Raw genomic sequence first — 25,291 nt, 5'->3', positions numbered from 1 at the left:
TGGGGTTATTTCCTGGTTTTCCAAGAGTGCTGATTTTAGTATACGCCCAATTTTCCCACTCAGGTTTTTATAGGCTTCCTGTGGGACTTAAGCAGGGTAGCTTCAGGAGGGAGACAGGCAGTTAGTTGTGAAAGAAAAGGTATCTCTGGCTTTGTGAGTTCTGCATTCTGCACAAGCAACTCACCTGCCTTTTGCCCATTCACCCAACTCATTACCGTTTGCTGCCCTCAAACCATATTCTCTGCTGGGGGCAGGTAGCAGCTAGCTGAGGGACAGACTTGCTTCCACAGAGCAATTAGCCTTAGCCCACAGCTCTCGCCATACCCAGCCCCCTCTCCTCACCTGGGTGTCTCACCACACCCAGGCTCAGGGAGAGGGGAAAGGGGCACAGAATCGTGTGCCATGTCCACAGCTGGTTTTAAAGGAGAGCTAGTTGGGAGAAACCAGAGATTTCACTTCACAGAAAATGGTCTCTTTCTTCTCTAGTCACATACTCTGCCTGAGTCATTTCATTTCATAACAAAGGCTTCACCCTGCCACTCCTTTATTCTATTATTCCCAAATCAGCATCTTCCCAAATATTATTCCCAAATCAGCATCTTGACTTCCTTTAAAAGCTCTAGGCCTTTTAAAGGCCAGAGGTCTTACAGCACTGTGAACTCGACCTGTCTAAAAAAGAGCCACGCCTCCTAATGGATCCTCTTTGCAGAAAATGATTTGTTACCTCGGAGCTCTGTGATAAGTACCTTATTATTTATATTCTGGCTTCTAAAAGGCCTTACAACAGAGTAACTAAAGAAACAAAGTAGGTATGATTATCCACATTTTAAAGGGGGAGGAACAAAGAGGCTCGGAGGTTTCATTAACGGATCCAAGCTCGTCGAGTTAACAAGTGGTCATTTGAACTCTGGTCTGTCTAGTGTCACAGCCACTTTCCATGACAGAGGCTTCTCCTCATGCACTAGTCCTGAGCTGGAAATCTGGAAAATATCCCAGATTCCTGCTCCCTTTTCCTCTCCCACACCCATGCCCACCCCCACATTTTGGTTTCCTTTCTACATCCTAACAGTTTCCCCTCTCTTCTGTACCCTGCAGGCGCGGCTGGCTTGGCCTGGTCTCCTGCAGAAGCCTCACCATCTTTCCGTTGGCAGAGTGATCTTGCTAAGCCTAAATCAAAATCTGAGCGTGTCATTCTATCACACCTCTGGCTAATAGGCCCTTTGAAGACTCGCTAGGACCATTGACAATAAAACCCAAACCTAACAAAAAGATCCCTGATGATCTACTCCCTGCCTCTCTCTCTGGTCTCATCCCTTACCACTCTGACCAGTCAAGCATCCCCGTCTCCGTGCAGTGTACTAAGGTAGTTCCCAGCTTGCAGCCTCTCATGCCTGTGTGCCTTTTGCAAATCCTGCTTCCTGGCTTTAGAAAGCTTCCCCCACCTTTCCCCACCTAACTAATGCCTTCTGAGAAGGAGCCTGTAGGCAGACAGCTGTTTCCCACACTAAAGTTCTGTAGGTCAGGGACTGCCTTACAGCCCAGATTATAGTGCTTGGCCCAGACACATCAGTAAATGTCAGAACACTCCTTCAGCCATCTCCTAGATGGTGCCAACTCTCTCCTGCTTGGTTTCTTTAGCAGAGGTCTTCAGGGGCTTTTACATGTCACTGAGGCCTTACGAAGCCCCGGCCAGACTCGCAGGCAACAGGCTTTGCATCTGCGGCGGTCAGGGGCCAGAGAGCTAGGCCTGGACAGACACCCGCACGAGAACTGTTTTCAAGCAGCCATTCTGGGACAGATTCAAATACGCTGTGTCTGCCTTCACTTATTTAGAGACCCAAGAGGGAGACCTCGGACTAGGGCCCCAGAGCGTGGGCGTACTTGTCAGGCTTGAGGTCCCGGTGCACGATGCCGTAGTTGTGCAAGTACTCCAGGGCCAGCACCGTCTCCGCAAAGTACAGGCGCACCATGTCCACAGGCAGGGCCCCGATGTTCTTCAGCAGGGTGGCGCAGTCTCCTCCTGCAACAAGCCCAGGACACTCTGAAGGAAGGACCCAGTTCCCTACTCAGGGTGGTCTCAGGCTTCCGGTCTCTGAGGCCTCGGGGACTCCCGTGGGGCTAGAGACCGGGAGTCTCGCTCTTCCGGTGCTGGGACAGGGGGGCAAACAGAATGTGGGGAGTCGCAGGCAGAAGTGAGTCTGCCAACGGCTGTCACAGCCACTCTTCAGGCCAGGGAGGGTAGGAAGCTGGGCCTTCATGCCTGTGAGGGGACTGGCAGGGGGGAGCGATGTATTTCCGGGTGGGGGTCCTGCATGTCACAAACACATCTGACTGAGCCTCCAGCGTTTGTCCACTTATGTCCTTCCTGTTGGCTATCCTTTGGTTTTTGAATAAGGCAACATTGTAAACTCCCAGCACTACTCCCTGAATTAAAAGGAGAGTTTTGTTCAGTTTCAACTTCAAGACTTAGGCCAAGTATCTCTGGAAGCTGCACCCAGCAGTGTGAAGGGAAGAGTGAAGGTCACTGAGAAAGCGGTCGTCTCTCCCCCAGGGGGCCCTGTGATGCTCTTCGACTCCATCCCCAGAGTATTTTGTGTGGTGTGTCCCCTTCAAGGGATGTCCCCTTCACAAGCCATCCATCAGGACAGTGGCATTCCTCCCTCCCGCATGCCACCCTGGGCTTGCGTGGCTCTGCTCCCTCTTTGTTCCCGCCTGGGCCAGCCGTAGACAGCATCCAGGCTTTGGGGCAGAGGCTTCTACAGCTGTCGGGTTGATGCATCCTGTCCCCAAAAGCCTATCTTTGCACCTGACATGGACAGCCTCACGGCAGTTACTATCCCGAAAGCCTCTCCCTGGGTGGGGCAGGGAGCCTTGTGCCCACCATGTGGCCCAGCCACGTGGCCGAACTGTCTCTGAGACCCTAAGGCAGAAACCAGTGCCAACGAGATTGGGAAACTGGGCCCTGAAATGTCACCCCTATCTAACGCGGCTGGTTGCAGCTCCGGGCCAGGCCTCATACAGTGCCTCGGCCTCCATGCCAGGCCACCTCTCCCCCAGTACCTTCAACATACTCCATCACCATGCACAGGTGGCGCTTGGTCTCAAAGGAGCAGAACATGCTGACCACAAAGGGGTTCTCGGCAAAAGTCAGTATGTCACGCTCCACGAAGGCCTGCTGGATCTGGTTCCGAAGGATCAAGTTCTGCTTGTTGACCTTCTTCATGGCAAAACGCTGCCGGGTGGACTTATGCCGCACCAGAAATACAGCTCTGGAAACACAACCCATCCCATCTCCCATGGGCCCTCAGCACCTGGGCTGTGCTCCCTACCGCCCAGAGCGGGGCATCCAAACTGCCTCCTATCCCACTTTATAAATGCACAGACCAAAGGAGCAGGGGTGTCCTTATTGATGAGAAGGATCTGGGCCTCCTACCCACAGAACTCTTCAATTTCCCAATACACGAAGTCCCGAGGACACAGTTCAACCCTTCCCCAGAGCGAAGCTAGAGGACTGATACCAAGAGGAGCGGGGACCTTGTCTGGGAAAGGAACAACGCCAGATGTCAGAGGAAACTGAACTCCTGTCTCTCCATGAGGCTTTGGGGAGGGAGAGGGCCTATCCTGAGGCAACTGCCACCCAGAGGACCGGTATCATACAGTTCTAGAAGGAAGAGCCCAAGGGCTGACTCAGCTCCAGTCTTGGCCACACCTCACCCCCGCCTTTACCCATAGGCGCCATTGCTGATGAGCTTAATAGTTTCGAAGTCCTCTTCAGTGGGTGTCTTTTTAGATGTCAGAGATGCCCCACGGCCCTGGAAGACAAGAGCAAAGGCAGGAGGCAAGCATGCTCCTTAGCGCCCAGGTGCTTGGGGAAGCTGGAGGCCCGGCATCCACTCAGCTCTTAGTCCTTGTACAGCCCCACTCAAGCTTCCTAATGCAGGAACTGAGTGACTTCGGAGAGAGCGGGTGCAACCATCCACTCCCCATCCTGCCCTCAGATGTCCTCTCCAAGAGGACTTGCGCCCTCTGCTTCAGAGGGCCCAGCCTCTGGGATTGGGGCAGGAACTCAAGGTCTTTACCTCCACTGAATCATCTGTCTCTGGAGTATCAGGACTGTCATAGCTGCTCAACTGGGCCATTTCTGGAAACAAAGCAAGGGCACAAGAGAAATGTGTGCACAGCGATGTCAGACATCCCGACAGTCCCCTCAGAGCACACAGTGGCACGTACAAGGTGGGCATCCGGATCTCCTGCCTCAGGCTGGGTGCAAATCTGGTCCTGTGGCTCTCTCCCCAGAGCAGTCACAGTTTTTGGACCTGTCTGCCAAATAATAGTGCCACTCCTATTTCTAGAAGCCCAGTGCCATTCACAAGGCCTGGCAAATTTTAAAAAGCTTACTTCAAATTTAGGACAATTCCTGGAAAATAGAGCCAAATGTGGGGCTATCGGTCCGTATCCCACTCCACCGGTGAGGTTGGGAAGCAGGGAAGGTGGATGAAAAGAGATCAGGGACTTAGAAGCCCAGGGTTCCTGTGGGAACATAGTTGAACCCTGGAGAATGGAGAGATCTGCTCAAGCACCCACTGAAGTCACAGAAGGGCCAGTAAGGTGGCAGAAGGGGAGGTAAGCATGCACAGGAGGTGGCCATTTTTGAAAATGCAATTGTGGTCCTTTGCGGTTGACCTCTTTTGACCTTATGTTCTAAATCCAACCCAGCGGGGCTCATGGCAATCCGGGTTGGGTTATACCAGGTGGATGTGTAAACCAGTCTGAAGGAGGAGCTGCACCATGACAGAGAAAATGGGGTTCCTCCGACAGCCCCGAGGCCCCTGGCGCTGTGTTGTGTCCATGTCCAATCTAAGCCTCTTCTTCAAGTGGCTTCCCTGCCGTTAGAACTTGTTGGCTGTGGGGTGTGTCTGCAGCCACGAGGCAGCATGCTCACCCTCTAGGGGATCCCGTGTGAGGCCCAGTTGACTAACGATGTAGCGGGGAATGTCACATTTAATCCCTTGTCCCTCTTTGGCATGGCCCTCGGCTGCTTCTAACAGGTGGTAGAACTCTTCAGGGTCAAACTCCTGCACCAGGGGAGAGAGGCAGTCAGTGGTGAGGGCTACAAGGGAAGGCCTCTTTGATGTTGACAGCACATGCCCCAAGCATGATGAAAAGGACCTTTTCTTTGTGATCAGACACCCTTGCCCCCGAATGCCCAGAAGCTTCATGATTCAGGGATCATAAGAATGGGGACAAAGCCGTCTTCCAGGTCAGCTCCAGACTGGACAGCCTAAGTATATGCTGTCTTCCCGACAATAAGAACCAGACCTTTTGTTTTCTTGATAGCTCAGCCTGTTGACCTGGTCCGGAGCCTCCTGCCAGCCACAAACACACACACACACACACACACACACACACACACACATGTACACCTGCCTTCAGATATTTACCGGCACCCCCTGTGTGCTAGGGGCTGGAGAACCATTGAGGACAGTACAGCAGTCCTGTCCCATCGGAGGCACTAAGAGACTTAACTGCATGACAGAGGGAGCCCTCAGGATCAGGGACTCTGCTTTGTTCGTGTCTGTGTCCCCAGCACCTATCCTAAAGTAGGTGCTCAGTAAAGTGCTGGGTATGGTGAAGTGAAGGACTCGACCTATGCCAAGGGAACTGGTCCGTGCTCCTGACCGCCCAGACCTGACCACCTGGGGCCTGCTGGCCATGAGGGGGCCAGACTAATACTCCTCAGGAGCAGCCATTTTCCTCACAGAACTCGTCTGGGCCCCCACATTGGCAGATCATATTAAATAAGGACTACCGCAGTTTTGCTGGTAGTAGGATACTTCCGCTCCATGCCCCACCCCCTCCCAGCCTTCCCGGGAGTGCGCTCACCAGGCATTCCAGGAGTCGAGCTGGGCGGGCAATGACAATCATCAGCTTCTTCACCAGCTGCATCACAAAAGCCACTTCTGAACTCTCTGAGCGCTCGTGAGCCTGTAGGGAAGACAAAGGTTGGTGAAGCAATCCACTGGCACAGCATGGCGGGGCTGATGCTGGCCAGGGCTGGGCAGAGCTGGCTCTGGGGAGAAACGGTGGGGTGGTATAGAGACTTCTGTAAAATGAAGACGTAAGAGAAAGCCAGTGCACCGTGACAGGGAGCTCTAGGGCACTACAGGACACCACAGAATGTCACAGAGACACGTGCCTTTACCTGTTCCTCCATCCAGACCCCAGCTCAAGGGGCAACTCTCATGGGAGCTTTCACTGTTCACTTCCCAAACCAGGCAGAATGTCAGGAACAGAAAGACTTCAAAGCAGGAGGGAGGAGAACCAATATCATTTTAGAAAGATCACTCTGGCTGTGGTGTGAACAGTGCATGGAAGAGTGCAAGCCGAAAAGGGGGAAAAAATCCATGAAGGGGCGACTGCAGTAACATGCATGAGAAAGCCAGAAAACCCAACAGGAAGAATGGAGAGAAAGACACAGCCTGGGGCCATTTCTGCGGTAGAGGACTGAGTAGACCTGGGGGCTAGAAGTAGCAAGAAGAGAAGGGAAATGCAGCTACAAGTTCAGGGGCATTTCAGCGAACCCACAAATAAAATAAATATTAGAAGGTAAGTAGTTCGGGTAAGGGCGGGTGGAAAAGCTCTGTTTTGCACGTGCAGAGTTGCCTAAACTAACCTATACTAGATACTTCCTTGGGTATCTACCCAGCCCAGGAGCCTTTCTTTTTAAGGAAACGGCTCTGACATCTAGCAGCTACACCTGGATTGTGTGGCTGCCCCTTCCAGCCCACCTCCAGGAGCTGACCAGTGTGGATGACTCCTGTGAATTTAAAAATGGATGGAAAGGGGCGCCTGGGTGGCTCAGTGGGTTAAGCCGCTGCCTTCGGCTCAGGTCATGATCCCAGGATCCTGGGATCGAGTCCCACATCAGGCTCTTTGCTCAGCAGGGAGCCTGCTTCCCTCTCTCTCTCCCTGCCTCTCTGTCTACTTGCGATCTCTGTCAAATAAACAAATAAAATCTTTAAAAAAAAATGGATGGAAAGACAACTGTTAATATCAGCATGGCAGGACTGTATAATCTACTGCTGGGTGAAAAGGGATGACTGCATCTACCAAAGACACAGAGGAAAATGGCATGAGAGCACAGTGACCACTTCCTGAGCTTCCCCCAGCTTCTGGTTTCTGGTTTTGGTCCCTCAGGACCCAGTTGTATTCCTGTCTTCAATTCTTGAACCCCCACGCTTTTCATCTTGATAATTAGTTTCCCTTCCTGCTTAAACTACTCTGAGCTGGCTCGCTACTCCTTGCAACGGAAGAATACTAACCAATCTGCCAAGCCAAAGTGGAGTCCTCTTTCTGAAGCAGCTAGCAACACGGATCTGGAGCTAAAGAGAACAGGGAGGGAGGGATGCAGTCAGGTGGGTGGGCTCAGTGTAGGGGCGACAATGGGAGACACAGAAGGAAGTGAAGCTGTCAAGGAGAGCATGAAGAAAGGAGGAGGAGAACCGATACACAGGGTGTTGCCATGCAGAGCACCAGCATTTAATACTTTTAAAAAAAAAAGGTGTTTTGGTTTTTTTTAGGTAATCTCTCATCCAATATGGGCTCGAATTTATAACCCTGAGATCAAGAATCGTGTGCTCTTCCAACACGAACACCAGCATTGAAGAGCTGGGTGGAGTAGGAACTCGTAAAGGGGCAGCAAGACTGTAAGCCTGGAGAGAACAGTGTTAGGACCCCCAGTGGGGCAGAGGGGCCGGGAGAGGTATTCATGGCGCAGAGCTCTGCGGAGTTGTGAAGACAGATGTGGATGGGAAGAGGCCACAGGATCTATTCGGCAATTGGTTGATTTGTTCCTTGGTGAATTTTGCCTGAAAACAGTTTTAGAGGAATGGTGGGAAGGGAGAGTAGAAGGCAGAAGACCAAGCAGCGAACAGGTCGTTAGGAAAGAATAATAGCAAATGAGGACTATTTAAAAAAAAATTGGTTATGATATGAAGAGAGACGCTGGGCACTTGGTGAATAGAATAAATGAGTTTTATTCTTTTAAGATTTAGCCCAAATATCAACTGTGAATCTTCATCTAGGTTCTCTGGCTGTGCCCCACCCCTCACCAAACACACAAGAACCAGAAGTAACTGCTCCCCTTTCTCTGTTCTGTTGCACATATCACATGGTACCACAGGTCTAGCTGTCTGTCCCTCCAGCTACACGGCAGAGCCCCATGAGACCGGGGCTCCTTTTCTTCCCCTACGTGCTAAGGCCAGCACAGGGCCTCTTACATAGAGGATGTCAGTGTTTGTTGATGGAGTGTTTGAAGAGATGAGCTCAGTCTCTGAAATAAGACAAACCTGGGTTTAGGTTCTAGCTGTTAAGAAAAGAGTTACACTGGGCTCACCCAGCCTCTTCTAAAAGCTTGGGTTTCCCTCATCTGTGGATTTGGTGGTGGTGCGAAGATTACATTAAATTAAATGAGATCATGTATTGCCTAGTATGCACTGAGTGCTCCGTCAATATAGTGATTTTATTTCCAATGTAAATCTAACCTGCCATTTTCCAAATTAAAACCATTCAGTAATTTCCCCATTGCCTTTGTGATAAGACCCAAGTTCCTCATAGATACACTTCAGCCTTTGCCCCTCCGACCAACCTCTCCCATTCTGACTCTTCAAATTCATCCACCAACTTTTCCCTGCAGGCATCCCTCACCTAGTCGTACCAAACTACTTCATCTGTGATTTCTGGAATGTACCTAGTTCCTCTGTACACAAGAGGCTGGATTCCAGAGGCTGGCTCACCAGCTCCTGGTGGGCAGACTGACCCTAAGTGGTTGTTCCCGGGAATCCTTTGATTACTCTCATGTTACATTTACTATTTACATTTGCTTTGTTGTACACAGGTTTGTAAATATTATTGCCTAAGATATTTGTATATAACTTGGGCTCTGTAGCTTTTTTAATTCAAAATTCACATGTTAATGACTTATGATGGTGGTCTACTATGGGCATTATGTAGTTAAAAAAGAAAATACTTCTCAAAAAATTTTTTAATGTGGAAATGATAAATTTCACAGAAAACAAAAAAGGAAAAAAGAACAACAAAAAACATTTTCCTAAGTCTGGTGAACTCCTACCTACACGTCAAGACTCAACTTTTCGCAAACCTTCCATGCAGAACTGTGCTCAGAACGGACCTCGACTATTCAGTGCTCCTCAGTCACAATCACTATAATACATAAAAGTGAGATAATTCATGTAGAGGGCTCAGGATGGTGTCAGCACACAGTACACTCCAATAAATGATAGGTGTTCTTTCCACTTGTTGATGGGCCACTCGACAGCAAATTCCTTGAGCTGGAACAGGGAACGAGCTTTTTTACGCATCCCCAGGATCCAGCACATCAGGGAATGGATGAATGCATTGGCTCTGTATTCAGTGCTCTTACTGCACAACCTACTCCCAGGGCAGGGTGGGGGTGGGGTGGGGTGTGGGGTATGGGGTATGGGGTATGGGGTCACGAGTCTCGGAAAATGCCTGAAGGCTTTGGGCAAGGCTCTGACTTTAGCATTTCAGAAGATCAATCTTAGATATACAAGCAACCGGGGAAGTCACTCCGGCTAGATCCTTTACCTAAGGCCACAGTCCTGGATTCTTATCCACTGTCAGAAAGTTACTCTTGAACAGAAACAAAGAGCTGCCAGGGATTTGCATGTGAATTTAGTGTGCTCAAATCATACTTTTACAAGATTTGAATTTAAGCATTATTCTTGAAATCAGGGGAAAAAAGTGCATTTTTGTAGAAGGAAGCACTTTTTCATCTATTAAATCAAAACTTTCCTCACTGTGACTCTTGCCCACTGGGTTAACAGGCCTTTTAGAGGACAGGGAACAATCTGCTACCTATTATGTATGAGAAATCTTTCATATGTGACAGCAATAATCATGGCCATCTTTAGTCATGTTTTCTCTAGATTCAACTGTTTCCTAATTAAAAACAAAACAAACAACTCCTCGCTCCTAATTTCTGGACTAACACACTGAAGTCCTCAAGAGCTCTGGGTTCTCAGCTCAGTTGTTAGGACACCAGAGCAAGGTCAAGTGCCTGGAGGTAATAGGGGTCTGAATTAGGAAATACTCTAGTACATGAAGGGGCACATGTTCTCCCCACTGTACCCCACTGGTGTAATACGAGGCAAATGTGATTTGAGGGGAGAAGGCAATGGACGCCTTACTATAGAGGCGAAGAGGAAAGCAAACCCTGGAGCAGGAAGCATCGGGTGAGAACTCACTGCTTGGGGCACCTGGGTGGCTCAGTCAGTTGAGTGTCAGACTCTTGGATTTGGCGCAGATCATGATCTTGGGGTCCTAGGATTGAGTCCTGTGTCAGGCTCATACTCAGCACAGAGTATGCTTGGGATTCTTTTTCCCTCCCTCTCCCTCTGCTCCTCCCCCACCATTCATGTGCACTCACGTGCTCTCAAATACATAAATAAAATCTTAAGAAAAAAGGGGGGGGGCGCCTGGGTGGCTCAGTGGGTTGAGCCGCTGCCTACGGCTCAGGTCATGATCTCGGAGTCCTGGGATGGAGTCCCACATCGGGCTCTCTGCTCAGCGGGGAGCCTGCTCCCCACCCCCCGCCTGCCTCTGCCTACTTGTGATCTCTCTCTCTCTCTCTCTGTCAAATAAATAAATAAAATATTTAAAATCACTGGTTAAAAAAAAAAAAAAACAACTCAGGGTATACTCTGGTCTTGACCATCTCTGGGTTACTTTATCTCTAGCCCCCCAAGAAGTCTTTTCATATTGGGGAAGATCAGGTCTCTAAACACCTAAATCTCTACCAGCGAACTTCTCACCATGTAAATACAAAATGTCAGCAAACGGATAAACCCACAGTGCAAGACCTGGCTGGTTTTCCCTGGGGTTAGTGGAAACAGTCTGAAGGCTCTGCTTACCCCAGTATTTCCACTAGAAGAGAACCCACCACAGTCACTGGGGCCACTTTTAGGCTTTGGGTTACAAACGTAGTCAAGTATTTATGAATATTACCAATGTTGGAACCTCAGGCAGAGTTTAGTGGGATCATATAAAAAGCCCACAGAACTGCGTTCTTTGGATACCAAACAGGTTTCTCTTAGTGATGTAAGGGACTGAGGAGGAACGAAGTCCATCAGCACCACCCTTGGGTGTAAGTCCTGCATATGAGCAAGGAGGTGACCAGCCCTCTAAGAAAACTGGAAACACCATTAATGCCCTTCTCCTAGCTCGGAATAAATAATCCATTACCTCACAGAGGGTGTATCAGGGTTCCAGCACAAGGACACTCACATCTTGTAGAAGTTTCTCTAAATTCTCTTGAAGTTCATAGAAGTAGTGTGATGTAATGAGACGATTGCGGGATTTATCCAGGCAGTCTCGGGCCATCTCAATCACCTGATGATGAATAAAGCTCAAGGTTCCATCTGCTAAGGGCAGCACACTGTCTGGAGTGTTGGAGGAAATGAATTCTGCAAGACGCTCTTCCATTTGCGCGGTGGCCTGCAAATAAAAGCAGGAAAAGTGACACTTCCCTTCTAGTTGCAGCTTAGTCGGGAGCTCAGCCGGAGGATAAGCTCTGTGATCCTGGTTTCCCGATCCTGCATTTGGGGAACCTGACGGCTACACACATGATAAGATGACCCTTAAATGAAATCAAAACAGCCAAGGGGCTGTTCAGTGGGTTAAGCGTCCAACTCTTGGTTTCCGCCCAGGTTGTGTGATCTCGGGGTTGTTAGATCAAGCCCCACATGGGGAGTGGGGAGTCTGCTTCTCCTCTCTCTTTGCCCCTCCCCTCTCTCATGTACTATCTGTCTCTGTCTCTAAAATAAATAAACAAATCTTTAAAACAAACAAAAACATTCTAGTCCAGGCTCTCTCTCATCTGGCCTGGTCTCTCTCCCCCACTCCTTGGAGGGTGTGCTCTTTTGCTCTGAGGACCTGGAAGTGATTGCTGCTCTCCACCCCCTCCCGCCCCCCCACCCCCCTTTAATGCGCTACCTCAGGCCTGTTGATGTTGTTCCCTGTGTGTGGCTCCTTCACCTGCCAGGCCAGCCTGGCAAACTCCTAGCATTCCTTCCAATTTCAGTTCCCACATTGTCTGTCTCTCCTCTAGGAAGTCTTTTTTTTTTTTTTTTTTTTTTTTTTTAAGGATTTTACTTATTTGGCAGGCAGAGAGAGAGAGAGGAGGAAGCAGGCTCCCTGCTGAGCAGAGAGTCTGATGTGGGGCTCAATCCCAGGACCCTGGGATCATGTCCTGAGCCCAAGGCAGAGGCTTAACCCACTGAGCCACCCAGGAGCCCCTCCTCTGGGAAGTCTTTGATTCCTCCAGGCCACCTAGGATTTCCTTCCCTCTGTGCTGCCACTGGCCCTCCCAACTGCATAATCTTATTGCATGGACACTGCTGCTTTCTAAAGACTTCTCTGCACTGGGAATTTCACGTCAGAGAGAATTTGATTTATCTCAGGAGCCTCTTACTTGACCTTAGGACCCAAGTGGACTAAGCAGATGCTCAGAGTGTTTACTGAAGGTGTGAACCTGCCTCTTCATGGACCTGGACCCTCAGCAGGGCAGAAGAGGTGTCTGGCTCAGAAGCTTCTTGGGGACCTAACTGCATAGTCATGCCAAATGATAAATTATACCAGTTAACAAGTTTCTGGCTGCCTATCTAGGACTTGGCCTTCTTTCCTTTGCCACTAGGGGGCAATTTCTGATTTCCAGTGTATGTTCAGGGGTGTGTGTGTGAGATATTTTCACCATAAGCATTTTTGCCACATTTTTACAGCATAACTAATTGGCCATAAAGCAATTCTGCTGCAAAGGAAAACAATAACTGGTTGACAGTTTCATTTGACAGTTTGGTTTCATTTCTCCACGGATGCAGTACTCTCATTCTTCATACAAATCCTAGCCTTCGTAATAGTCTATACAGTGGCTCAGAGTTTTGAACCTACATTTCCCATAGAATCTGGAACGTCTATAAACGGACATGTGACAATATGCTAAGGACAAACAACAGCATGGAAGGCTTTCACAACACAACACAAGGCTTAGTTATAAATACGTATCCTGGGGCGCCTGGGTGGCTCAGTGGGTTAAAGCCTCTGCCTTCAGCTCCGGTCATGATCTCAGGGTCCTGGGATCAAGCCCCGCATCGGGCTCTCTGCTCGGCAGGGATCCTGCTTCTTCCCTCTCTCTCTGCCTGCCTCTCTGTCTACTTGTGATCTCTCTCTATCAAATAAATTTAAAAAAAAAAAATAAATAAATAAATACGTATCCTCGTGAGGTGCCTGTGTGGCCGAGTCAGTTAAGTGTCTGGCTTTTGGTTTTCGCTCAGGTTGTAATATCAGGCCCGCACTGGGTTCTGCACTTGGCTTGGAGTCTGCTTAGGACTCTCTCCCTCTTTCTCCCTCTGCCCCTCCTGCTCATGCTTGCTCTTTCTCAAATCAATCAATCTTTTTTTTTTTTTTTAAGATTTTATTTATTTATTTGACAGAGAGCACAAGTCAGCAGAGAGGCAGGCAGAGAGAGACGAGGAAGCAGGCTCCCTGCTGAGCAGAGAGCCCGATATGGGGTGGGAGCCCAGGACACTGGATCATGACCTGAGCCAAAGGCAGAGGCTTTAACCCAATGAGCCACCCAGGTGCCCCCAAATCAATCAATCTTTAAAAAAAAATACGTATCCTTGTATGTAGAAACTAATACTTCTCTTAATTAAGGATGAAATTTTGGTGAAAAAAGAAAGTGCAAAGCCAAGCAAGAAGATGAATCACAAGCAAACCCAAAATGTCTAATATTATAACCAAAAGACTTTGAAGACAGGTGCAGAGGTAGAATCAAACTAAACTCAGTCATTTGTGCTGTATTGCCATGAATCTACACTATACATTTTGAATGTATTAAAATATTTTGTATTTTGCAATAGCCTTTTAATTTTGTTATTTGTTTTTTGTTTCATTATGCCTTTCTAATGAACGTCCTTCATTTATTTTGGGGGACCTTAGGTTTTACAGCAGAATTGCCTAGCAGCCAATTAGTTATGTAGTGAAAGTGCTTATATGAAACCATCTAGAGCCACAAATATAAACACCCATCTAAGTATATGTGCACACAGGTATATGGTGTGTGAAGAGAGAAAGACAGGGGGAGGGAAGAAGGATGGAAGAAAAGGAATCTTAATACATCTTCTCTAAGGGTGCATCTTAACATTGACGGAGACATCCATACAAAGCACATGCAATGCTAGAATGACAATACTATATGTAACACATATGAGGAGAGGGACGAAACATGTGAGGTGCATTTTAAACACTACATACTCCTAAACTTAAAAAAAAATTCATTTAAATTCAATTTATTTAACCTATAGTCTATTATTAGTTTCAGGGGCAGAATTTAGTGATTTTTTTTTTTTTTAAGAGAGGGAACACAGCAGGAGGAGTGGGAGAGGGAGAAGCAGGCTTCCCGCCGAGCAGGAAACCCAATGTGGGGCTCGATCCTAGGACCCCAGGATCATGACCTGAGCCGAAGGCAGACGCCTAACGACTGAGCCACCCAGGTGCCCCCCCCTTTTTAAGAGAATTTAGTGATTTATCCGTTGCACGTAATACGTGGTGCTCGTTACATCACATGCCCTCCTCATTGCCCAATTCCGCCCCCCCACCTCCTTTCCAGCAACCCTCCTTTTGTTTCTAATAGTTCAGCATCTCTTTTGGTTTGCCTCCCTCTCTATTTTCATCTGATTTTTCCTTCCCTTCCCCTCTGTTCATCTGTTTTGTTTCTTAAATTTCACATGAGTAAAATCATATGGCATTTGTCTTCCTCTGACTTATTTCACTTAACATAATACACTTTAGTTTCATCCACATCATTGCAGGTGGCAAGATTTCATTCTCTTTCATGGCTGAGTAATATTCCATAGGATATAAATACGACATCTTCTTTATATATTCAACTGTCATCGGACATCTGGGCTCTTTCCATAGTTTGGTTATTATGGACATTGCTGCTATAAACACTGGCGTGTCATGTGTCCCTTCAAGTCACTACATTTGTATCCTCTGGATAAATACCCAGTAGTGTAATCACTGGGTAGTAGGGTAGATCTATTTATAACTTTTTGAGGAACCTTCCTACTGTTTTCCAGAGTGGCTGCACCAGTTTGCATTCCTACCAACAACACAAGAGGGTTCCCCTTTTTCTGCATCCTTGCCAACATCTGTTGTTTCCTGACTTGTTAATTTTAGCCATTCTGATTGGTGTGAGGTAGTATCTCATTGTGATTCTGATTTGTATTTCTCTGATGTCAAGTGAGTGATGTGGAAAAGTTTTTTAAATGTATCTTTTGGCTATTTGTATGTCTTCTTCGCAGAAATGTCTGTTCATATCCTTTGCCTATTTCTTAACCGGATTTTTTCGGTTCTTTGGGTGTTGAGTTTGAGAAGTTCTTTATAGATTTTGGATACTAGACCTTTATCTGATGCAGCATTTGCAAATATTTTCTCCCATTACATAGGTTGCCTTTTAGTTCTGTTGACTGTTTCTCTTGCTATGCAAGAGCTTTTTATCTTGATGAAGTCCCAATAATTCATTTTTCCCTTTGTTTCTCTTGCCTTTGGAGACATGTCTAGCAAGACTTTGCTGTGGCTGAGGTCAAAGAGGTTGCCACCTAGGTTCCCTTCTAGGATTTTGATGGACAACTATCTCAGATTTAGAATAGAAAAAAAAAATAACGATGACAACAGAAAACAAAACAAAACAGAAAGCAAAACAAGAAAAGAAAAACCCAAACAAGAAACAAAACAAAACAAAAAACTAGATCCTGGGTGTGTTTTGGTCCGCTTATTTTAAGAAAGTAGATCCCAGACAGGAAAGAAGGAAAAACTTATATATGTAAACACAAAATAAAATACATATATTTATATATATACAAAATAAAATACAATGCAACACAAAATAAATATAATGTACATATTAAAAATTTTTAATTTAAAAAGAATTGAAAAAATAAAATAACTGAAAAAAAATACTGAAAGACTAAAGTATTAAAAAAATCAAAACAACAAATACTATATATATAAAGCTGAAGGTCTGCAGCCATCTATGATCAGTAAACTTGATGTGAGCCAGTTGTTGAAGCTGCTCTTTTGGGAGAGGGGACACTAATTCTCAGATGTACTTGCCCTAGTGGAAATTTGCCTTCAGTGCAAAGGGAGTCAAGGCTTGGTGTAAGCGGCTCGGGATTCTACTATGTGCTGCTGTTTTGCTCCCTGAAGGTTTTCAGCACCAACGGGAGGGATGAAAATGGAGGCTGATCTCTAGCCCCAGAGCTCAAAGTTTATGCCCCCTTCACCAACTCTTTGGTGAGCCCTCACAGAAAAGCATTCAATCACTCTTGTCTCCCAGGTTTTCCTCAGAATTCTGTGCTCACCTGGCCTGTGCCTGAGTGTTTTCATCTCAAGCACATGGGTGAGTTTCAAAACTCAATTTTTTAAAAAAGATTTATTTACTTATTTGAAAGAGAACATGAGCACACGAAGGGAGAAAGAGAAAACTCCCCACTGAGCTGGGAGCCCTATGCAGAGCTCGATCCCAGACCCTGAGATCCTGACCTGAACCGAAGGCAGACGCTTAACTGACTGAGCCACCCAGGGACCCCTCAAAACTCCAGATTTTATGGACACCTGTAGCATGGACCAGTGTTCTTTCTCGCAGGGGAGGGCGGGGGTCCTCCCCTTCTTTCTCCCTTTTGCTGGATTGTCCCCTGCCCGGAAAGTGGTCCCATGATTGCACAGCAGTTCACAGTTTATGGCAACAAAGAGCAGAAAGCCGGCACCTAGACTTACTGTTTCTAACCGTTTTCACCACTCTTGTGCCTGGGAACTCTGCCACACTCATACACCCCCTCTCTTCTTGTGACCCCAGGGATCCTGACACTAAGCTATGGACCCTGGGATTCCACCCCATTTTGCCACCTGAGCACCTTTAAACAAGGGATGTACCCCACTGTAACAGACTTCTGAAAAGTCCAATTTTGCATTCTGCTGCTTATAATACTTTGCGGTAGCTTCCTTAAGCAGGCTCCCTTCCCTCCACCGTATCCTGACATATCACCCTGGATTCAAGTCTCCGCATCTCCTACCTCCCCAAAAGTGGTCACTTTTCTACTTGCAGAGTTAAGCATTTCTTGTCTCTGATCTTTGACTGATTTCTTAGGTACTCAGAATGATTTGAAACTATCTAGCTGTATTCATGCAACCAAATTTAAGGTCCATTTTAACCCACCCCCAACTCCTAAACTTCATTATAAAGGATCAAGCATAACAACATGATTCCTTAGCTGACTATTGTGCCCCTCTTCCTCACTCTTATTCTCTAAAGCCTGCTTCAAGCCTAGAAGACATAGACCATAGGGCCCAGGGCAGCAGAGAAATAACAGCTCACACTTACTGAGTGCTTCTATGTTCTGGGCCCAGTTAGAATTGTTTAATGCTCATTAATCTTCATAAACTCTCTATGAGATAAATGCTCTGATTATCCCAAACTACAAATGAGGCAAATGAAGCTCAGAGAAGTTAAACCAGCTGTCCAGGGTAGGGGCTCCTGGGTGGCTCAGTCAGTTAAGAGTCTGCCCTTAGTTCAGGTCATGATCCCAGAGTTCTGGGATCAAGCCCTGTATTGGGCTCCTTGCTCAGAGGGAGCCTGCTCCTCCATCTCCTCCCCGTTTATGCTCTCTCTCGTTATCTCTGTCACTATCTGCTCTCTCTCTCTCTCAAATAAAATCTTAAAAAACAAAACAACAACAAAAAAAAAACAAAAAAAACCTGTCCAGGGTCCTATAGCTAGTAAATGGTAGAAGCAGATTTTAACCCATTCAGTCTGGTTCGAGGGTGTATGTCCTTCCTTACTGCTAACCTTCACTGTGTATGTCAAGAGGGAAAGCACAGGGCTTCACATCGTTTCCCTAAGCCATCCATGTGTGTCCAGGAGATTATACCGGAGTCTAGAAAAAGGACACTCTCAAAAGAGCAGGGAACCACCACACATTGTAGCCCCTACACTCAGAGGAATAGGTAGACCCATGGAAGTCTGGACAAGAGGCTTGAGGGTTCCATGCTCCTTGTTGTCCTGAACAGGGAGGCTGTGTCAGTGCCCTGGTTCTGACAGAGCTGGTTATGTTCTCCAGGAACAGGGCCTGTCATGAGGAGGTGAGGTCAGAGCGCATAGATACGCCATGTCCAAAAAGAATTGCAAATGGAAAACAAGCCCCTGGGTTCCACATACACAACGGTTTCTAGCCAAACCGCACAGCCACAAAGACTAGTTCTCAACTCTCTCAGGAGAGTAATCTGCCTTCCTTTCTCAGCAGTTTCCTGCTTGAAAACTGTCTCCCACCCTTCTCTTCCCTCCAGCCAACCTCCTGCCAGTCCAGCACACCAGTCCGTGCACACTCCAGGCCTGGAGACAAGGCACTGCTAAAGAAATCTGCACAGAACGAACATGCTTTCTGACAGCCAATCCCGATCTGCAGGGACCCTGACTTGTGGCCCTGATGCGCGTGGTTAGAAACAAGGTCCCAGTCCTTTCCTTCCCCATAACATATGGGGGAACAGCTTTCTAACATCTCCCTCTAGACACCTCTCCAGGGAGTGGAGAAATAGAGGCCCTGCAAATACGAGCCCCAAACTCACAGTCCTCTGCTGCCTGCCTCTACTCCAACAGGCCAGCAGCCTTGTGCTTGTAGCCTCCTCCTCCTCCTGAGTGCCTTTCGGTTCTTCTTATTGCCTCTGGTGAGAGCGCTCCACCCCTTAGCCCCAGTCTTCCCGCAGGGCAGCCATCTTCAGGATCCTTACCTTGGGGAATCTTTCTTTGTATACATGATTCATCATTATAATTTCACTGTCAAAGGAAACTGGGGACCGTCCAGGACTAAATAAGAAAGAAACAATTGTGTTATTTTAGAGCCATGGAACTCTCAAGAAGAAAGATGACCATTCCCAGAGTCCCTGCCCTCCCACTGTCTGCAGCACCCACACATTCCCACCTTAAGAGTGCTGGGTTCTAGAGCCTTCTTTTTTTCCTGAAGCTCTCAGCACACCTTGTTTAGCTCAAATAGTGCCATCTGGAAATAGGCTACCTTCCTATAAGAAGCCTGGCTTTCCACAAAGACCTCTGCCAGGGCCTGAAAAGGCCTAGAAAGGAGGAAAACACTCCTGAGTCTACTTGTGGCTTTCCTAGGATAACCTCCCGCAGAACAGGACTTTCTGGGTCTTTGCTTTGGCCAGTGGTGTTTTGAGTATATCCCAGCATGTTCTAGGAATCGAATCAAATCAAACCACCACCAGAAAAGCCAAAGGAAGACTGTGTATATATGTATCCTTTCCAAACAAACAAGCTGCAGCCAATGAGACCAACTTGGGCTCTGATCTGGGAGATAAATGAGGCCAATCCAGCATGCAGTGAGTTATTAGCCTGGGTCATCTAAATTTTCCTCTTTGGCCCATGTGCAGTTATATCTTCTTAAAGGATTTCAAAGTTTGAGCCATACAAATGAATGGATATTTGAGTCCTGCCACCAGTTTGGTGCCCCTGACACATGACCCGGGCTGAGCAAAGTTCAGAATTGTTCTCTGCTTTTCCTCCTTGGAGTGGGCCATGGTCTGCTTGCTGTATCCATACACATTACCAAGTATTTTAAGAGTAATATAGCAGGGATTTCCCTGATATACTATATCCCTCTCGGTCTCAAATGGGCTAAAAATGAACTGTTTACCCTGTGGATTGCAGAAAGCACCAAGATTCAGGTGTTCCTCTGAGTGAGACAAAGAAAAGCCTGGGATCCACACTACACAAAAACGCATTTGTGTTTTTGATCCTTTGCACAGCAGTCCCCATGATCATCTTCATCAGTCTCTGAACTTGAACCAGTCTTTGTGGTCTGGCTCAGCTAACTCCCTGATACTCAGTAGCAACATAACCTGAGGGGATTCTTTGTGGAAGACCCTGCTCCTTTGGGCTCCCACTGTGAACATATTAGCCAATTAATTATTTTCCAGGGATTCTGGAAAGCTGAACTCAGTCATTAAAGCCATGCCCATTTTAATTTTCACCCTCTTCCTTAACCTGGAATTTTGGTATTATTTTACCAGCTAATGTCAAAGAAAAGAGCTAATCAATAGAAGGAATTCACAGATAAATCAACTGCTAAGCTTTGTTTGGTTTGATGAGCCCAGGTGATTCAGGGAAATGAGTGAGATTCCGATGGGCATTTCATTCTGCTTCTGAGGCAGGCTTCTTCCCCAGGTCAGCCACAAGGGTGAACTTCAGCCCCTTTCTTTGCTGCTTAGTTCCTGTGTCCTGGGCCTGTGGGTGCCACAGCCAGGTACTATCAGAATGGATGATACTATCACTCTCCTTTTACTACATGGAGCTTAAGTATCTTTCCACTGCTAACTACATTCTAGGAGAAAAGAGAGGGATCTCTTGGCAGCGTCATCAGGCAACCTGAGCACCACTGGCCTTGGCTCATTTGAGCGGAGCCCCGGGTTGGCAAACTACGGCCCACAGACCAAACCTGGCCTGCTGCCTGTCTTCGTTAATAAAGTTTACCGAAAGGCTGTGGATGCTTTCACGCTACAACAGCAGTTAAGTAGTTGCCCCAGAGACTGTGTGGCGTCCAAAGCCTAAATTCTTTACTCTCTTGTCCTTTATAAATGTTTGCCTATTCCTTTGCTGTGCACATAAGTTGGGCTCCACAGGCCCTAGGGCAGTGGGCAGAGAGTAGCCCTCACCTGAGGCTGCGAGAGCGGGGCCGCATGGCTGGGGACTGCCGTCCCTCCTCATCTGGAACACTCTCTGTGCTGAAATGCTTCGTCAAAAAGTGCAACTCATCAGCTGTGGGCTGGAAGGGCAACTGGTGGAGTTTCTCCTGTGAGGAACATGATGACTAGAGAGAAAAACAACAAGCAGCATTACAGACATGTCTAAGGGCAGTCCAGGCACAGAGAGGACTTGCTAGTCAATGTAAACCCACAGGGAACCCAAAGCAGCCCTTGTCCTTTGAGCCTCCATTGTGCATGATTCCCCTCTCTACTCCTTCTGAGCCTTCAGTCCTGAGGAAGCCAAGATACTAGGAGCCTTCATGAGTCTGGCAGGCAGTTGGACCCAGGCATTCACAAGGTGTGGGAGCTCCATAACTACCTAGGGAACCTCTTTGGGAGGCAAAAGGCTGATTCTTCTGCATAGATGCTCTGCCCTCAGTGAAGCTATTGGCTAGTTGGAATGGCAAGTGATTAATAAATCATGCTTCCTGGCTTGGGAACTGTCCCAGGTACACCCAGCCTACAAATGAATCCCTGTAAGTTTTCCCTTCCACAATATTGGGAGAACTCAGTAATGTTTCCTTTTGGCTGTTACCCAAAGGACAACTGGCATGGCTGAGGCAAGGCAGGCTGTGACCAGACTCTAAGGACACAAGTAGGCAAGAAAATCTGGCAGGGAAGAAAATTACTTTTAGATCTGGAAGCCAAAGGTTAGACCTGACCTGAAAATGATGAAGAATTCCAAACATGGCCCAATGACTGAGATTGCAGACAATGAGCCCACTGCCAAGCAAAGAGACCACGTGAGGGAATGAGTCATGCTCCTGCAAGTATCCCACAGACGCAGCAGCCACAGGGACAGCCCGGTACAGCACCAGAATCAGCAAAGGGCCCCCTTCCTGACAAGACTAAGAGAGCAGGCAACTCTAACCTCACTAGCTCAGCTTCTGTTCATCAATTGATGAAGAATCTGGGGCTTAAATATTCAAAGCCATTCAGAGTCAAAGCTGCAGCACCACACAAAGAAAGCTCTCTTGCCACAAGTAAGTCTCAATACCAAGTGAGAAATCAAAATTTGGGGGAGGGGGTGCAAACAGCACAGGTTTCTGTCATGGAATATTATAACACGTGAGGCTGTGAACAGTTCAGTGTAGGTCTCCACAGGGCTCTGTCTTGGCCACATTTTGGGAAATGATGTGCACAGAAGCTGTAAAAAGTATCTTTACTCAATTGCCACGGACAGGAAGTAAAATTGGTATTTTAAAGTATCAAAATAAAATAAGCAGCTGCTATGAGTTCAGTCTATTAAAATTTCCTGAACAGGTATATGATTGATATATATATACATATATATATATATCTTGCCTTAGGTCTAAAAAGGTCACCTGTCTGGGTAAAGGATTATAGGGAAAGTTAGATATGAAGCCTAACTGCTGCTAAAAGACCAATGAGATCTTTGGATTAATTTATAATTAATCCAATTATACTTATATATTAATCCATTTATATATTAATCCAATTAGACTTATATCTAAGTCAAGAGAGGAAATGATACTTCTTCTATCTGCTGTCAACAAGCTGCCCTGGGAAGACCTGAAGAATGGTGGAGGACACAGGGAACAGGCCACCCAGCCTGCTGCCCAAGTCAGCCTGCAAAGCCTACAGTACTTACTATCTGGCTCTTTACAGAATGACTTTGCCAACCTTGTCATCCTGGCTTCAATTAAAACTTGCTCAAGGAGGAAGACTCAGATTATGGTCAATTGTGCATAGCAGCAATTAGGACATCTGTTGTGGTTTAGGTTAAAACCTCCTCTAAAAAAACATAATGAGAAGTTTTAGAGATAGGCCCAGCTTTTTTGCTGATACACATCAAACCTGAATACCAAATAACAATCATCCTTCCCTTCTTTTTTGAAAGGAAAAGGTGAAAGACGAGAAAGAGGGTCCACCAGGCCTTCAGGACATGGGAGGGGTTATCTGCTCTTGGTCGCAGTTCTAGAAGCAAGCTGAGGGAAGCAGGGGAACCATGCTTAGGGTCCTCCACGTCTGGCAAAGCAAAAGTCCATCCTCAAGCCCCCCTCTGACTCCACTTGGAAAAATTATGCCCAGAGAGCATCCTGGTTAGTCCTTCCCAAAGGTGTTTAACATTTATATCTGGCTATGGCAGTTAAGGGCCACCACTGCCCCACTCAGCCTCATCTCCAAACAATCTCTCTGAGTTTAAACTGACTTTGGAAGAAAAACTGAGAACCATTTTGCAACCCTGTAGGGATAGGCAGAGGTAATCTGTCAGGAGGTAGTTCCTCGGGGTACGATCCGACTACTTACTGAGACAGTAGAGCTAGGAGTGTTGGTTCCATAGCCTGAAGAAGGCAAAGAGGCCAAAGACCAGCGCCGTCCATCAGTCCTATGTAAGATTAAGAATATTAGGCAGTTTCTACAGGACCCCACCCTGAGCCCTGGACCTGCCTATCTTTCCATCAGCACTGTTTTAGGCAGTTGGTTCATGGATAGACTCTTCCTTGTCTCTAGACAGAACTGCTTGGTCTAGTACAGGCTTTCATGTCGTTCTCCTCCATGAGGCCTATGGTGGTATGTTTTCCACTGCAAAGACAAACATATCTAACTAAAGGAGTCTGTGACTTTGAAAAAGAACATCTGTTATGCAATACTGTGGTTCTGAAATAAAAATCTTCATAATCTCAATGCAGTCACATTTATTTATTTATTTATGCACCATGTTCACTTTTAGAGAAGCCACGGCAGAGGATTCCAGCTATAGGCACCACCACAGGGACAGAACAGCCACTGAAATGCAGCTATTCCTTTTTTTGAAGGCCCTTTGTCTTTGTCTTTCCCTGGTCACTGCACTGACGAGGAAGACGTGGCCCACCATCTGGGTCTGGTATGAATCAATCATTGGCAAAGAGTCCCAGGTTACTTAAGATCCACCAGAAAGCAGAAAACCAATCTTTGAGAAAGTTTGTGAAGAGTGGCAGTAACCTCATGAAGAAAGAGCCAGCGGCAGTATCTAAGATTTTTGAGCTAGGTTTCCTGCTGCTCTTGCGAGGACTCACCCTGAAGTTCTTATCAGAGGACGAGCCATTTGCTTTGTTGTGGAGGAGAAAGATCAAGCAGGTACCTCATGTGAAGCTTTTATTACATGGACAAGTCATTCTTTCCTGGACTATAGGATGTGCTGTCACACAAGTGTTTTTTCTTGTGAAGCTCGGGGGCATAGCCTGCTCTAGTTGAAGCTGGGGAAAACTTCCTTACTGCTACCACAGAACTTTAGAACATTAGCAATGGAGGACCTTTAGGATTTAAATACCCTCAATCTTCAGAGAAAACACATGACCCAGGGATTTAGTCCAGGCTTCACAGTTAAGGGAGGTGGAGAGAGGCAGGGAGAGGAAGGAGAAAAAAGAGGACTCCATCTTGCCAGGGCTTCCCCTTTCGAAACACTCCTCCCCACACCCACCCACCAATATCGAGCAGCTTTTCCTACTAGAATCTGCAAGGGGACAGCCCAGGGTTCCATGCTACATGCACCTGATTCAAACTTCATGCCACCCAGGCAGCTAGCTCTGCTGGAACCTAGTCTCTGAGGCAAAGAAATGTCCAGGAGGCTGTTCAAACATGATGTTCTCTCTGACCTCTTTTGTTGGGTCCTGGGAGCTCTATACGAGAAAGCAAGTCAATTCCAGGAAAACAGAGCTTGGCAAAGACAGCACTAGCCTAACTCTGGGAGGAATTTCCCAAACCCTTGTCACATAGACCTTTTCACAAGTCATCTTTCCTTCTTTAAAAAGAAATGGAAATCAGCTGCAGGGCAGCCATTTTTCTGTAATCTGAAGAGCAAGGGCTACTGCAGTCAGAAAGAAATGCCTCTACGGGATGCCTCCGTTTCCTCTGCCTGGTCATCTCACTGGGTGACTGAAGAAATTTGTGGGAATGAGGGGGACTTGTCCCCAGGCTCAGAAACTTGGAACAATCAGCATCTCCTGCCTCTAAGTATATGAGCTCTGAGCCTTGGTTCCAGCAGTGGTTCCCTTAGGTCTTCTTCGTTAGATATGAAAGGCCAAATGTTTGTACCCACAGTCAGAGAAGACTTGGCACAACCAGTTCTCACCAAGCACAACATCACAAACCATATTATCTGGCCATGCATAGCAGTTTCCCAGCCCCTCTCCCCATCATGTCCACTATTACCTGTCTGCTCTGTGGCCATGGCTGTAGTGAAAAGACATACATTATAGTGAGAATCAAATGGAATCAGACAGACTGATCTGTTTGACCCCTGGCATTTGGTCATGCTTGGCAGGGGCAAACTTTCTGCTTAGGAATGTGTGTATGTTTGAGGTGAAATGCAGGACTGATGGATCTATCCTTAGCAACTCCTTAAATGTTTTGTTTTGTGTGATATTCCAAACAC

General features: G+C 47.1%; 1 protein-coding gene across 7 annotated transcripts in view; it reads right to left on the bottom strand.

Moving 5' to 3' along the window:
• MAST2 (microtubule associated serine/threonine kinase 2) overlaps positions 1 to 25,291 on the bottom strand; it is a 199,311-nt gene that overhangs the window by 7,550 nt on the left and 166,470 nt on the right. For 5 of the 7 annotated variants that reach the window (XM_044238133.1, XM_044238127.1, XM_044238128.1 and 2 more), the window contains 11 exons: positions 25,069 to 25,089; positions 23,185 to 23,263; positions 20,824 to 20,978; positions 18,886 to 18,961; positions 11,326 to 11,535; positions 5,884 to 5,985; positions 4,943 to 5,075; positions 4,080 to 4,141; positions 3,727 to 3,812; positions 3,061 to 3,269; positions 1,882 to 2,020 (listed from right to left, as the gene is read on the bottom strand). In XM_044238133.1, coding sequence (XP_044094068.1) covers positions 1,882 to 2,020; positions 3,061 to 3,269; positions 3,727 to 3,812; positions 4,080 to 4,141; positions 4,943 to 5,075; positions 5,884 to 5,985; positions 11,326 to 11,535; positions 18,886 to 18,961; positions 20,824 to 20,978; positions 23,185 to 23,263; positions 25,069 to 25,089 — 1,272 coding nt within the window. The remainder of the gene's footprint in view (positions 1 to 1,881; positions 2,021 to 3,060; positions 3,270 to 3,726; positions 3,813 to 4,079; positions 4,142 to 4,942; positions 5,076 to 5,883; positions 5,986 to 11,325; positions 11,536 to 18,885; positions 18,962 to 20,823; positions 20,979 to 23,184; positions 23,264 to 25,068; positions 25,090 to 25,291) is intronic. The other 2 variants (XM_044238129.1, XM_044238130.1) reach the window with 1 other exon arrangement.

This window comes from Neovison vison, chromosome 2 (assembly GCF_020171115.1).
Source record: "Neovison vison isolate M4711 chromosome 2, ASM_NN_V1, whole genome shotgun sequence".
NCBI lineage: Eukaryota > Metazoa > Chordata > Mammalia > Carnivora > Mustelidae > Neogale > Neogale vison.
Note: the sequence above shows the minus strand (reverse complement) of the source record. Positions and strands in the feature narration are given on the sequence as shown.